At 44.4% G+C, this 15,584-nt stretch overlaps 1 protein-coding gene across 2 annotated transcripts in view; it reads left to right on the top strand.

Moving 5' to 3' along the window:
- PARN (poly(A)-specific ribonuclease) overlaps positions 1-15,584 on the top strand; it is a 338,956-nt gene that overhangs the window by 292,939 nt on the left and 30,433 nt on the right. For both annotated transcript variants that reach the window (XM_063934320.1, XM_063934319.1), the window contains one exon: positions 4,756-4,948. In XM_063934320.1, coding sequence (XP_063790390.1) covers positions 4,756-4,948 — 193 coding nt within the window. The remainder of the gene's footprint in view (positions 1-4,755; positions 4,949-15,584) is intronic.

Consider the following 15,584-nt stretch of genomic DNA (forward strand, 5'->3'; position numbering starts at 1 on the left):
ACATAGAAGAGATATGAATTAAAGATGCTGTTTGTTAGGCAAATACTGTCTTTATCATTCTAATGTTGCTACAAAATGGCAGTGTTGGAAGGCAATTATTCAACAAATTGTCAGCAATACTGTAGCAGCAGTACACAAGAATCCCAACAACCATACAAGTATTGGCAGCTCTAGAAACATCTTTATCTTGTCCTGTGACATCACTACCCAGCTGCCTATAGCATGTGTGCACCAGCAAGTGGATTGAATCAAGCACAGAATGAAGATCTGCAGAGAAATGAACACAAAATGGAGTCTGATGTAGGAGGGGATGCACAATGTTGTCTGATACCTATAGCAACCAAACTAAATAAAGTAACACCATACGGGTGCTTGGGCCTTGATAAAGGGTCATCATTGCCAAGTAGTTTTGACAAATAGTTATGACTGTGCGTAGTAAACTTTATAGAAGACACTTGTTTAAAAGTGAAAATACCATTTTAACATTTTATTAAACAGCCAAGAGTCCAGGAACAATACGCCTTTCTTTCTCAGAGCGCTTTTTTTTAAATTCCAGACAGTTAAGTTGGAAACTGCAGAGGACACTAGTTGACAGCCAATTCATTTTGCTGATTCATCCGTTCTCCAGATGGCTTCAAGCCAGAGCTTGGATTGCAGATTAAAGTCTAAAAGCTGCAAAGCTGCTGGGACCTGAAGGAATGTTGGTAAATTGTTGCTGTATGAAGGCAGGCAATATAAAGATCTTTCTTCGGAGTAGTATTCTGCTTTAGTTCAGGATAGAGAGCGCACCTAGTTTATTATTAAAACTGATTTGTTTACGTAAACAATAAGTGCAGGTAACTGTATATACTTAATTTCTTACATGTTCCGTGTTTGCTTTTTGACATTGCATAGCAGAATTGTGCTCTGGTTTCATAAATAGAAATGGTTATACTGGAATTGTATATGTGTAGTCTGATCTTGTAGTGGCACACATGGTATCCGTACTCTGTGTAAGTGGTGCGTATCACTTAGCTTGCACAGCAGGACTTTTTTCTCCTCCTGATCCTATAGTTTAATGCATTGTCCCAGAAGCCAGCACGCGATTAAGATTCTTTAAAGAGTTTCCCATATTGAAACTGTGAAGTCTAGTCCTTTTTATTATATTACAGTAGTGCCCAAACTCCTTTGAATCACGACACCCTAGAGCAGGCATGTCCAAACTGCGGCCCTCCAGCTGTTGAGAAACTACACATCCCAGCATGCCCTGACACCGTTTTGCTGTCAGAGAATGCTGAAGTTGTGTCGGGGCATGCTGGGATGTGTAGTTTCTCAACCGCTGGAGGGACGCAGTTTGGACATGCATGCCCTAGAGCACAGGTTCTCAAACTCGGTCCTCAGGACCCCACACGGTGCATGTTTTGCAGGTCTCTTCACAGAATCACACGTGATATAATTAGCTCCACCTGTGGGCCTTTTAAATGTGTCAGTGAGTAATTAATACACCTCTGCACCTGCTGGGTTACCTGCAAAACATGCACTGTGTGGGGTCCTGAGGACCGAGTTTGAGAACCACTGCCCTAGAGTATCAGAGTGGTGGGGGTTTTTTTGTTTTTGTTTTCATCATGGCACCACCAGGCCAAAAGTTTTCTAGTGAACTTCAGAAAAACATATTAAACTAAGGCCTTAGTCCTTAGAGTCAGTTATGTGGCGAGTGACAGGTTTTGCTTCTGTTTGTACATATTTTATGATGAGAAGCCACAAGCACTGGTTTTGACTATTACCTTGATCATATATAATTTTAATTCATCTTGGATCACCAATCCAGGGCACCCCTGCAAGTGCACAGATGCACCCCAGGGTGCCACGGCACCTAGTTTGGGAACCACTGTTGTATTGAATTACGGGTGATCTCTGGGCTGGGCCACCTTGCTCCACTCTTCTCTCTTTATTACTGGAGATTACAAGTTAATTTCAATAATGTGCTTAACTAAGATATGGGGATTTATTATGTTGAACAAAGTTGTATGTAGTGGTTTGGTGTAAATGGTTCAAACTTATTTCGGCTTCTGCTCTTATAAACAATCTGGTCATGTATGAAAACAGGTACATGGTTAACCATAAACGTACTCTAATCCACAACAACCAGTAAGAATTTCTCCTTTCTTTTGTACCGGTTAGAAAATGAACTGCTATTTCTTAAATAACCTTTCTGCAATTACCTGTCAATGTTTTCAGTAAATATCCTAAAGTGAAGGCAAAATGTTGCAGTATGCCAGCTTATATCTACTGCCAATCACACCTTATTTTGTAGGGGTTGTTAGCTCTTCTATAGACCACTAAAGTATCTGAGAAGCCTCTCTTGAAGGATACCTTTGTACGCGGTCACTAGCCTAGAGTACCTCCGTTTCCAGGATTGAGTTTATTATCCTGTACATCCCCTGACTGATTGAGACGGGATGCAGTTAAGATCCCGCCGGACGGAATCCTGGCGGTTGAAATACTGACACCAGAATCCCGACCGGCACAATCCCAACATACTCTCCCTCTGTGGGTGTCCACGACACCCATAGAGGGAGAATAAATTAGTGTGCCGAGCGCAGCGAGCCCGCAAGGGGCTACGTTGCGCTCGCCTCCCTGTCGGGATCCCGTACTGATCCCATTGAGACTGGTGCCAGATTTGGAATGCTGGCCACTCTACTTTCTGTGATGTTGGTCTTTCTAAACCATGTATTGTGCAACATTCTCTAAACCTCCATTTTCCATATACTGCAATGCTACATAGACTGGACAGACCAGTGTTTGCTGGCGCAATTGCAAAGTAAACCTGCTGGTTTATGTATAGAGTGTAAGGAAAATATTCTGCTAGCCTGTTTATACCAATGAGCAATCTGGAAGGTATGTGATGAATTGATGGTTGCTCATTAGAAGAAAACTCTGTTTGACATACTTTGAAAGATGGTTTAGAGTCGCCAAAGAGCTGTGTTCAGTCGGAGAAGGCCTATATTGTAAGTGTTAATCTTCCTGTTCCTCCATTATGTCAGCCATTCCTAATGGCAGGCCTGCACTGACGTTTTGTTTTGGTGAATCATTTGTCTATGAATGCAGAAAAGCTGGCTTTATACAGGCACCAAAATAGAGACCAATACCATTCATTACTCAAATGTATTTTCGAGTTGTAAGTGACTCTATCTACAACAAAGTAAGTACCCCCCGATCACAGGGCCTAATTCATGTTTGTACACACTTGCCTACACAGCTGCTAAATATATGGAAATGCTGATCATCGCAAGCGAAGCTTCCACTGAGAAAAGGAAAATAGACTCCTTCCGGAGCCATGTCACACTCATTCAGAACTGCGTACACATATGCAGACTATACGCAGTAAAGAGGATCATCGCCTGCTAGTGTTGCCCTGTTGCTATGCTGACTGGACACCGCAGTAGTGACGCAGACGCCATGTGTATGTGCAGCTGGCTGCAGAAACGTCAAGGACACGCCTGCGTCTCTGCTGCCACACCTTGTTACCTCCCCCAAATAGTCACTTCCCAACAATCACTCCGATAAAATTCTCAGTGCGAGCGCAATTGCAACAGAACCATGGTGCGTGCACAGTGTGACCATGGCGTGCTGATAATCTCTCGTGTGAATATCCGCATTGCATAGAAAACATGCATAAAGCTCACAGTGCATGGCGAAACAGAATAGGCTGCTTCTGTGTCTCTTCCTATTTTCTATGCAGAGAGCAATTGTGTGGGGTTTTTGCGGTGTGGTATGGTGGTTTTTTTTTGGGGGGGGGGTAATCTATTTACCCATCACTTTATTATATTATACATCGCATTGTTTTTATTTACTGATTAATTTAAAACTTCTACAATGTACGAAGAGTGAGATTATAGTGGTCATGATTAGGTATTAGTGCTATGATTTTGGGGGAAAAAGCTTCATAGTGGCTCTGTGAAGTCTTTCATTACTAAAGGTTCCCTCCAACAGATGTTCATTTAGTGTATGTATAAAATACTGTACTATACTTTTTTGCAGTATTTCACACATGACCACCCTTACTGCTGCTTTTGAGACCACCATTAAAAGACACCCACATGGTGGATAATTATGCTGAGCAACAGTGGTAACGCTGTATGGGACCAGCTTTAAACTGGGTATGGCTATTTGCACACTATCTACGCAGTCCAATCTCTTCCAGCAACACTGTGGCCTGGTAGTACAGAAACTGCAAATCTTTTGGTTTGTTTATCTATATATTAATAGCAGAAGACCGAATTTTATAAATTACTAATTTCTGTGATGCCGTTGACTAAGCAGGGCACATCATATAACCAATTAAAGCTCTTGGTCCGTAGATTTGCAACATTTTACTGGCGTTGTAATTGGTTGTTTTAGTTTCGGAGTTATGTGGCAAAATATGCACCTGCCATTTCAATGTATTGCCATTGTGCTCTGAAGAATGTGACCATTGGTAAACTCTTTCTTTACACCTGCTGGGTGGTCTGGAAACTGACAGTTATCTGCAGCCACCCACTAAGTAGGGATTTTTTCATCTCCTAAGAGGGTAAAATGTTTCACCGAGCAAACCTTTGCCTCGTTGAAACTGGGTACATCAGCTAGTAAAGTTTATATTGGTATCCTGGAACTTTATTATTAATCTATTTTGGCTAGTGATGATCCCAAAGAACTTTGTAGATTTGATGAATGTTGGGGTTTTTACTTGTCACTTGAAAATGAATGAATAAAAAAACCTCTACTTCCCCCTTGCAGCGGTTAACACCAGCAGATATGCAGAGAGTTACCGTATCCAAACTTATGCCGAATATGTTGAGAGAAAGAACGTAGAATGCCAAACCAAAAGGAAATGGTCTGAAGATGGGTGGAAGGATTTAGAGAGGAAGAGGTTAAAGACACAATACAACTCCTACATTCCACAGAGCCCAAGAGATTTTTATGCAAACAGGTGACTTGCTATATTTTGTCATGTGGTGTGTGTGTGTTTTTTTCTTTCTTTTTAATCAATAAATTAGTGCACGCTCTAATGTAAATATCTGTTTGCAGGCTAACTGTTGTTGTAATGCTTTTTCTTGGCTCTTTTCTGACCTATCTCTTTCTAGCCATTTCAGTCTATCAAATGGAACAGCCAAACACAAAACATGGTGACTTATCCGTGTACCCTAGAACATCGCAAGGGATGTTCTAATTTGCAAGCACAAAATGCAGTAATTTAATACAGTTGCATTCATACAAAGGATTTTATGGACAAAATACCATTCTGAACCTTGTCATTATTTCACTTCAGAAGTGCAAAAATAATTTTGTGACAACGCTAGATGAAATATAGATTGCTATGGTATTGCATTTTTCCATAGTATATGCGCATTTCTGAGCTGGCCCTATCTCCTTGGTCATCTGTGATATTTATCTTTTTAATACCTGACTTAACAGTATTTCAATTTGAGTCCAGTGTAACATAAATATAAGAACACTGTGTAATTCACAATTTGTAAATTGAAAATGTAATTTAGAAATAAGCATGTTTATGATATTCCAATTATGGTGTATCATCCCAAAATTTGAATGAGTAAATTAGACTTTCAGATGATGCCGATTTATTTCTAAAGCACTTTCTCCAGAAAGAGATGGAGGAGTTGCTGATAGCAACCAGCCAGCTTTGAGGTAGCATTTTTCAAGTATAGCCCTTTAAAATGATTGCTAGAAGTGAATTGGTTGCTATGGGCAACTTGAGCACTTCTGCACTTTTTTCACTGCTTTGTATGCCCTATGTACAGTATGTCTATTCACTTTTTCTATCTATTTTGGGGAATCCTTGAAGAGCGATAAAGTGGAGAGAGATAAATTACCAGCCAATCCGCTCCTAACTCCATGTTACAGGCGGTCTCTCCACTTTATCACTCTCCAATGCTTTGTACATCTGTTTTATACACAGCTAGGATGCAATATTGAGACGGACACTAAAACACAGATTTGCAGTTTTGTTTGGAATTTTTCAGGCTGGCCATAAAGTGCAAATCTGTTTCTTGACAAAACATTACCAGTTTATATGTTTAATCAATGATATTATGTCAATGTTCTTATGGTATGTTGTGGAATAACGGAATTCCTGTTCAGATCAATCTGCCAATTTACTGAGCTGTTTTATCTATGTTCCCTATGCAAGATCCCTTGGAGTATAGGTTGTCGACCACTATTACATTTAGTCTATCATTTCTACTAAATACATGTTTCTCTAACGTCCTAGTGGATGCTGGGGACTCCGTAAGGACCATGGGGAATAGACGGGCTCCGCAGGAGACTGGGCACTCTAAAGCAAGATTTAGTACTACCTGGTGTGCACTGGCTCCTCCCTCTATGCCCCTCCTCCAGACCTCAGTTAGAATATGTGCCCGGCCAGAGCTGGGTGCTTTTAGTGAGCTCTCCTGAGCTTGCTAATAAGAAAGTATTTTAGTTAGGTTTTTTTTGTTTTCAGAGAGCTTCTGCTGGCAACAGACTCTCTGCTACGTGGGACTGAGGGGAGAGAAGCAAACCTACTAACTGCGGCTAGGTTGCGCTTCTTAGGCTACTGGACACCATTAGCTCCAGAGGGATCGAACACAGGACCTGACCTTGTCGTCTGTTCCCGGAGCCGCGCCGCCGTCCCCCTCGCAGAGCCAGAAGTCAGAAGCCGGCAGAAGCAAGAAGACATCGAAATCGGCGGCAGAAGACTCCTGTCTTCACATGAGGTAGCGCACAGCACTGCAGCTGTGCGCCATTGCGCCCACACTACCCACACACTCCGGTCACTGTAGGGTGCAGGGCACAGGGGGGGGCGCCCTGGGCAGCAATTAAGATACCTCTTGGCAAAAAGACACATATATACAGCTGGGCACTGTATATATGTACGAGCCCCCGCCATTTTATTACACAGACCCGGGACTGAAGCCCGCCGCTGAGGGGGCGGGGCCTTCTTCCTCAGCACTAACCAGCGCCATTCTCTCTTCACAGCTCCGCTGAGAGGAAGCTCCCCAGGCTCTCCCCTGCAGTATCAAGGTAGAAAAAGGGTAAAAAGAGAGGGGGGGCACATAAATTTAGACGCAAAATTATCATAAACAGCAGCTACTGGGTAAACACTAAGTTACTGTGTATTCCCTGGGTTATATAGCGCTGGGGTGTGTGCTGGCATACTCTCTCTCTGTCTCCCCAAAAGGCCTTGTGGGGTCCTGTCCTCAATTAGAGCATTCCCTGTGTGTGTGCGGTGTGTCGGTACGTTTGTGTCGACATGTTTGACGAGGACGGTTACGTGGAGGCAGAACAAGTGCAAGTGACTGTGGTGTCGCCGCCGACGGCGCCGACACCTGATTGGATGGATATGTGGAAGGTGTTAAATGATAATGTAAGCTCCTTGCATAAAAGGTTGGATAATCAGTCAGGGTCTCAACCCGTGTCTGATTCTGCAGCTCAGAGGCCGTCAGGGTCTCAAAAGCGCCCACTATCCCAGTTGGTTGACACAGATGTCGACACGGATTCTGACTCCAGTGTCGATGACGATGAGGCAAAGTTGCAGCCTAAAATGACTAAAGCCATCCGATACATGATTATAGCAATGAAGGATGTATTGCACATACCGGAGGAAAACCCTGTCCCTGACAAAAGGGTATATATGTATGGGGAGAAAAAGCAAGAGGTGACTTTTCCCCCTTCACATGAGTTAAATGAATTATGTGAAAAAGCATGGGATTCCCCCGATAAGAAAGTGCTGATTTCCAAAAGGTTGCTTATGGCGTACCCTTTCCCGCCAACGGACAGGATGCGCTGGGAATCCTCCCCTAGGGTAGATAAAGCTGACACGCTTATCTAAAAAGGTGGCCCTGCCGTCACAGGATACGGCCGCCCTAAAGGATCCTGCAGATAGGAAGCAGGAAAGTGTCCTGAAGTCTGTTTATGCACACTCAGGTACTATACTGAGGCCGGCTATTGCGTCGGCCTGGATGTGTAGTGCTGTGGCAGCATGGACAGATAATCTGTCTGAGGAAATGGATATCTTAGACAAGGATACCATTTTACTGACCCTGGGGCATATAAAAGACGCTGTCCTATATATGAGGGATGCCCAGAGGGACATTTGCCTACTGGGCTCTAGAATAAATGCAATGTCAATTTCTGCCAGAAGGGTCCTGTGGACTCGGCAATGGACAGGTGATGCCGACTCCAAAAAGCACATGTAGGTGTTACCTTACAAGGGTGAGGAATTGTTTGGGGACGGTCTCTCGGACCTAGTTTCCACAGCTATGGCTGGGAAGTCAAACTTTTTGCCATATATTCCCTCACAGCCTAAGAAAGCACCGTATTACCAAATGCAGTCCTTTCGATCACAGAGAAGCAAGAAGGTCAGAGGTGCGTCCTTTCTGGCCAGAGGCAGTGGTAGAGGAAAGAAGCTGCACAACACAGCTAGTTCCCAGGAACAGAAGTCCTCCCCGGCTTCCACTAAATCCACGCATGAAGCTGGGGCTCCACAGGAGCCAGGAGCGGTGGGGGCGCGTCTCCGAAATTTCAGCCACCAGTGGGTTCGCTCACAGGTGGATCCCTGGGCTATACAGATTGTGTCTCAGGGATACAAGCTGGAATTCGAAGTGATGCCCCCTCACCGTTACCTCAAATCGGCCCTGCCAGCTTCCCCCATAGAAAGGGAAGTAGTGTTAGCGGCAATTCACAAGTTATATCTCCAGCAGGTGGTGGTAAAGGTTCCCCTCCTTCAACAAGGAAGAGGATACTATTCCACAATGTTTGTGGTACCGAAACCGGACGGTTCTGTCAGACCCATATTGAATTTAAAATCCCTGAACATTTATCTGAAAAGATTCAAGTTCAAAATGGAATCGCTCAGAGCGGTCATTGCAAGCCTGGAAGAGGGGGATTTTATTGTGTCTCTGGACATCAAGGATGCGTACTTGCATGTCCCCATTTATCCACCTCATCAGGAGTACCTCAGGTTTGTGGTACAGGACTGTCATTACAAAGTCCAGACGTTGCCGTTTGGCCTGTCCACGGCACCGAGAATATTTACCAAGGTGATGGCGGAAATGATGGTGCTCCTTCGGAAGGAAGGGGTTACAATTATCCCATACTTGGACGATCTCCTCATAAAGGCGAGGTCCAGGGAGCGGTTGCTGATCAGCGTAGCACTCTCTCAGGAAGTGTTGCAACAGCACGGCTGGATTTTGAATATTCCAAAGTCGCAGCTGATCCCTACGACTCGTCTGCCCTTCCTGGGCATGATTCTGGACACGGACCAGAAAAAGGTGTTTCTCCCGGCGGAGAAGGCTCAGGAGCTCGTGACTCTGGTCAGAGAACTCTTAAAACCAAAACAGGTGTCGGTGCATCACTGCACGCGAGTCCTGGGAAAGATGGTGGCGTCATACGAAGCCATTCCCTTCGGCAGGTTCCATGCGAGGACCTTTCAGTGGGATCTGTTGGACAAGTGGTCCGGATCGCATCTTCAGATGCATCGGCTGATCACCCTATCCCCCAGGGCGTCTCTTCTGTGGTGGCTGCAGAGTGCTCACCTTCTCGAGGGTCGCAGGTTCGGCATACAGGACTGGGTCCTGGTGACCACGGATGCAAGCCTCCGAGGATGGGGAGCAGTCACTCAGGGAAGAAACTTCCAAGGGCTGTGGTCAAGTCAGGAGGCTTGTCTGCACATCAATATCCTGGAACTAAGGGCCATATACAACGCCCTGAGTCAAGCGGAGCCTCTGCTTCGCAACCAACCGGTGCTGATTCAGTCAGACAACATCACCGCAGTGGCTCATGTAAACCGCCAGGGCGGCACAAGAAGCAGGGTAGGGATGGCGGAAGCCACCAGGATTCTTAGTTGGGCGGAGAATCGCGTGCAAGCACTGTCAGCAGTGTTCATTCCGGGAGTGGACAACTGGGAAGCAGACTTCCTCAGCAGGCACGACCTCCACCTGGGAGAGTGGGGACTTCATCAAGAAGTCTTCACACAGATTACAAATCGATGGGAACTGCCACAGGTGGACATGATGGCATCCCGCCTCAACAAAAAGCTACAAAGGTATTGCGCCAGGTCAAGAGACCCTCAGGCGATAGCTGTGGACGCACTAGTAACACCGTGGGTGTTCCAGTCGGTGTATGTGTTTCCTCCTCTTCCTCTCATACCCAAGGTGCTGAGAATCGTAAGAAAAAGAGGAGTGAGAACAATACTCATTGTTCCGGATTGGCCAAGAAGGACTTGGTACCCAGAACTGCAAGAAATGCTCACAGAGGACCCATGGCCTCTGCCTCTCAGACAGGATCTGTTGCAACAGGGGCCCTGTCTGTTCCAAGACTTACCGCGGCTGCGTTTGACGGCATGGCGGTTGAACGCCGGATCCTAGCGGAGAAAGGCATTCCGGATGAAGTTATTCCTACGCTGATAAAGGCTAGGAAGGACGTGACAGCAAAACATTATCACCGTATATGGCGAAAATATGTTGCTTGGTGTGAGGCCAGGAAGGCCCCTACAGAGGAATTCCAGCTGGGCCGGTTCCTGCACTTCCTACAGTCAGGAGTGACTATGGGATTAAAATTAGGGTCCATAAAGGTCCAGATTTCGACCCTATCCATTTTCTTTCAAAAGGAACTGGCTTCGCTTCCTGAAGTTCAGACGTTTGTAAAGGGAGTGCTGCATATTCAGCCCCCTTTTGTGCCACCAGTGGCACCTTGGGATCTTAACGTGGTGTTGAGTTTCCTGAAATCTCACTGGTTTGAGCCCCTTAAGACCGTGGAGCTAAAGTATCTCACGTGGAAAGTGGTCATGCTATTGGCCTTAGCTTCGGCTAGGCGTGTGTCAGAATTGGCGGCTTTGTCATGTAAAAGCCCTTATCTGGTTTTCCATATGGACAGGGCAGAATTACGGACTCGTCCGCAATTTCTGCCGAAGGTGGTGTCATCTTTTCATTTGAACCAACCTATTGTGGTGCCTGCGGCTACTCGTGACTTGGAGGACTCCAAGTTGCTTGATGTAGTCAGGGCTTTGAAGATTTATGTAGCCAGGACAGCTGGAGTCAGGAAAACTGACTCGCTGTTTATCCTGTATGCATCCAACAAGCTGGGTGCTCCTGCTTCAAAGCAGACTATTGCTCGCTGGATCTGTAACACGATTCAGCAGGCTCATTCTGCGGTTGGTTTGCCGCATCCAAAATCAGTGAAAGCCCATTCCACAAGGAAAGTGGGCTCTTCTTGGGCTGCTGCCCGAGGGGTCTCGGCATTACAACTTTGCCGAGCAGCTACTTGGTCGGGTTCAAACACCTTTGCACAGTTCTATAAGTTTGATACCCTGGCTGAGGAGGACCTTGTGTTTGCCCATTCGGTGCTGCAGAGTCATCCGCACTCTCCCGCCCGTTTGGGAGCTTTGGTATAATCCCCAGCATCCACTAGGACGTTCGAGAAAATAAGATTTTACTCACCGGTAAATCTATTTCTCGTAGTCCGTAGTGGATGCTGGGCGCCCGTCCCAAGTGTGGACTTTCTGCAAAACGTGTATACAGTTATTGCTTAATAAAAGGGTTATGTTGGCATCTGTTGTTTGATGCTCTGTTGTTGTTCATACTGTTAACTGGGTATGTTATCACGAGTTATACGGTGTGATTGGTGTGGCTGAGTCTTACCCTGGATTCCAAAATCCTTTCCTTGTAATGTCAGCTCTTCCGGGCACAGTTTCCTTAACTGAGGTATGGAGGAGGGGCATAGAGGGAGGAGCCAGTGCACACCAGTAGTACTAATTCTTTCTTAGAGTGCCCAGTCTCCTGCGAAGCCCGTCTATCCCCGTGGTCCTTACGGAGTCCCCAGCATCTACTACGGACTACGAGAAATAGATTTACTGGTGAGTAAAATCTTATTTTCCATAGGCTGTGGTTGGTCCTATTTACCCCAATTATGTACATTAAAGGGAAAATAATAGTGTGGGTGGTTTTAAGATAACTGGTCCATAAAACTCTACACGGAAAATCTCAATTCTCTACTTTGTTTCACTAAATGTGATTGGAAGCTGCTGCCCTGCTGAGGCCTGGATTACCAACTCATTTACCAGAAAGGCTGATGTGCTGGAAATTATCCGCCAACTTGTCTGGGTTCCCAAAAATGTATTCTGGGCTGATAACACTGGTGGAGTCTATTGCGCCATGTGGGTAATGCTGGCCATAGGCTGCCTGATTATACAGACTATCTGACAAAGGGAAGAGTGACAGTCCAATAATCTCTGTGCCTCTATACGCTGGGGTCGACCTAGACACTGTCAACATCTTTCAGGTCGACTTAGGCTGCAAGACCTGGGCAGCAGGACTGGCCGGGCCCTGGTAAAGAGAACCCCCCCCCCCCCCCCCTTTCCCTCCCCTTCCTCTCTGCGACACTGAACACCAAGCAACAAGAATAAATATTTTGCCATTTTTAGAGTAAATTGAAAGTCTGTTACATCAGATCCCGGTGAATTTGTTGCAATACACTTTGTCCAGTGCCGTAACAGGGTGGCAGTGCACCCTGTGCCGGCCCCACCTCCTACGCCTGAGATGTCATGCCTAGGGATGTTGATGTCGACTCTGGGAAGTAGAGCTCTGTCCGGAGTACGCTAAGGACACTTTGGTCAGCGCCGCAGGGTGCCAATCCAAGCACCCTTCAAGCAACATGCAGATGATGTGGGGCAGCAACGGTGCTGCCCCCTTGGCCCTGTGCAATTGCACCACTTACACAACGCTAGTTACAGCCCAGGCTTCATCCACCACATTGTGTCCCCCCAGCAGGTTTTTATCCAGCATAATGGCTTTATTTTTGGCACACCAACCCACATCACTGTTTGCAGAACAGTATCCGTACATAGCAAGGTCATCCTTGGCCTTTTTGGAATCTCCTCTCGATAAGAAACGACCACCCCATACTTATTGAAACATCACAGGATTATTTTCTGCAGCACGGTTTCTTTAAACCATTCCCAAAATGTAAATAAAGTATCAGTGCTCAGATTAAACTGATAAAAGGCAAAATTAATAATTCTGCAGGACAAGCCAGGAGTCTTTGACATTCAGAGAAATCATTAATCACATTGCTTCCTTGTTAAGCAATCTTATGAAGTGCTTACAGGCCATACTGGGAATATCCATACTATGTAGAACATTATCTTTAAATGAAACATCTGGCTCACAGCTGTACTAATGTAAGGATCAATTTTTTTTTATAAAGTGGACAACTGAGAGAAAAGCACAATACTGAAGTTTACATCTCGACCTTTGCAGTGTTATCTAACTTTATCATTTTTTTCAGCATAGGAATTGTAACCGTGCTTGGCTTATGTAAACTGGCACTGGGGCACCAGTGTTTGTGTTGTTTTTTTAACCTTTAGATTCAACGTTTACAGCTTTATTTTGCCTGTTATGTTCAGGAAACAGAATCTAGTTTCGGCGTTCAGGGATCATGGAGTTTATCCCATGTAGCTCTACAGTTACGTTGCCAGTACAAAGCACATGTGTGACACTGGCTGAAGAGTGGAATCTGCTCCTGTTCTGTTTTTAACTAATCACTTTTTTCTATTTCCTGCCAGATATGTATATTTTATTAATCAATGCTTACACACTAGTTCATGGGAACAACTTTAAACAGCATCAAAGGCCATTCTCAGAATAGCTGGATAAGAAGATGGACATTTTTAGCCATATAAAATATTAAGTTAATGTTTTAATTTGTATTCTACTTTTTGAACAGATGGACCAGGATGGGCACCCAACTGTCTTTTCAGTTCATGCATAAACAATGGGCGTTCAAACAATTGCATACCTGATATGCAATTATGAGCGCCCATTAAACAATTGAATCGCCTCCATTGTGTATTGGAATGTAGAAAGCCATTTATTTCCTTATTTCTTTATTTTTAAGATGTTTGCAAAAGGAAGACAAGTGGTGCTTGAAAGTTTGTGAACCCTTCAGAATTTTCTATATTTTTGCTGAAATTTGGCCTAAAACTACCTCAGATTTTCACACAAGTCCTAAAAGTAGATAGTGAGACAAATAGACAAGCTGGGGGTTTTTTTATGTTTTTTTTTTTTTTTTTTTTTTGTTATTGAGGAAAATGATCCAATATCACATATCTGTGAGTGGCAAAGGTATGTGAACTTTTGTTTTCAGTATCTGGTATGATTTCCTTGTGCAGCAATAACTGCATGTAAACGTTTCCGGTAATTGTTGATTAGTCCTGAACATTGGCTTGGAGGAATTTTACCCTATTTCTCCGTACAAAACAGCTTCAACTCTGTTATGTTGGGGGGTTTCCTCCCATGAACTACTAGCTTACAGGTCCTTCCACAACATTTCTATTGGGTAAGGTCAGGGCTTTGACTGGGCCATTCCAAAAACTTTACATTTATTCTACTACTTTAACTATTCTTTGGTCCAATGACTTGTGTGCTTTGGATCATTGTCTTGCTGCATGACCCATGTTCTCTTGAGATGCAGCTCATGGACAGATGTCCTAACATCCTGGGCCAGATGTGGCAAAATAAGACCAAAACATGATACCACCACCACCGTGTTTCACAGATGGTATGAGGTTTTTATGCTGAAATGCAGTGTTCTCCTTTCTCCAAACAGAACGCTTCTCATTTAAATCAAAAAGCTCTATTTTGGACTCATCTGTCAACAAAACATTGTTCCAATACCCTTTTAGCTTGTTCAGGTGATCTTTAGCAAACTGCAGATGGTGCCGCAATGTTCTTTATGGAGAGCAGTGGTTTTCTCCTTGCAATCCTGCCATGCATGGTATTGTTTTTCAGTGTCTTTCTGATGGTGGACTCATATACATTAACCTTTGTTAATTTGAGAAAGGCGTTCAGCTGCTTAGGGGTCACCCTTTGGTTTCTTTTGTGATCTTGCAAATCATTAGACTGCCTTGCTCTTGGCATGATCTTTGTTGGTCGACCACTCCTGGGGAGGGTATTAATGGTGCCTCCATTTGTACACAATCTGTCTGACTGTTGGTTAAGTCCAAACTCTTCAGAGATGGTTTGTAACCTTTTCCAGCCTGATGAGCCCCATAGAAATCTCCTTTTGTTCGTGGCATGATACACTTTCACGTGTGTTGTGTATATCAGACTTTGATAGATCCCTGTTCTTTTAAAAAGACAGGTTGGCCACTTACACCTGATTGCCATCCCATATTTTGAAAATACCGGACTCTAGTTTCACCTTAAAAATATCTGCTACGGCTGAAGGTTCACATACTTTTGCCACTCTGATATGCTCATTTTTTGGGGGGGGGGAAATTTATTCAAAATCACGTCTAATTTTTTTTCTCATTCGTTTTCTTTGGTTCTCTTTACTTTTGACTTGTGTGAAATCTGAAGTAGTTTTAGGCCAAATTTCAGCAGAAGGGTTCACAAACTTTCAAGCACCACTGTACATGTCCTTTATTGGAGTGCCAGCCAAACCTATTGATTCTGGCAAAACAGGAAGATTTAATAAACACCCATTTTCCCCAGTTAACATAGCCTACTGGTTGAGAATCCTATTTTTATTTTTTGGCATGGTGTGAGAAGATAAGTTTGCTTTTGGGGTACCTG

Source organism: Pseudophryne corroboree, chromosome 7, assembly GCF_028390025.1.
Source record: "Pseudophryne corroboree isolate aPseCor3 chromosome 7, aPseCor3.hap2, whole genome shotgun sequence".
Taxonomy (NCBI): domain Eukaryota; kingdom Metazoa; phylum Chordata; class Amphibia; order Anura; family Myobatrachidae; genus Pseudophryne; species Pseudophryne corroboree.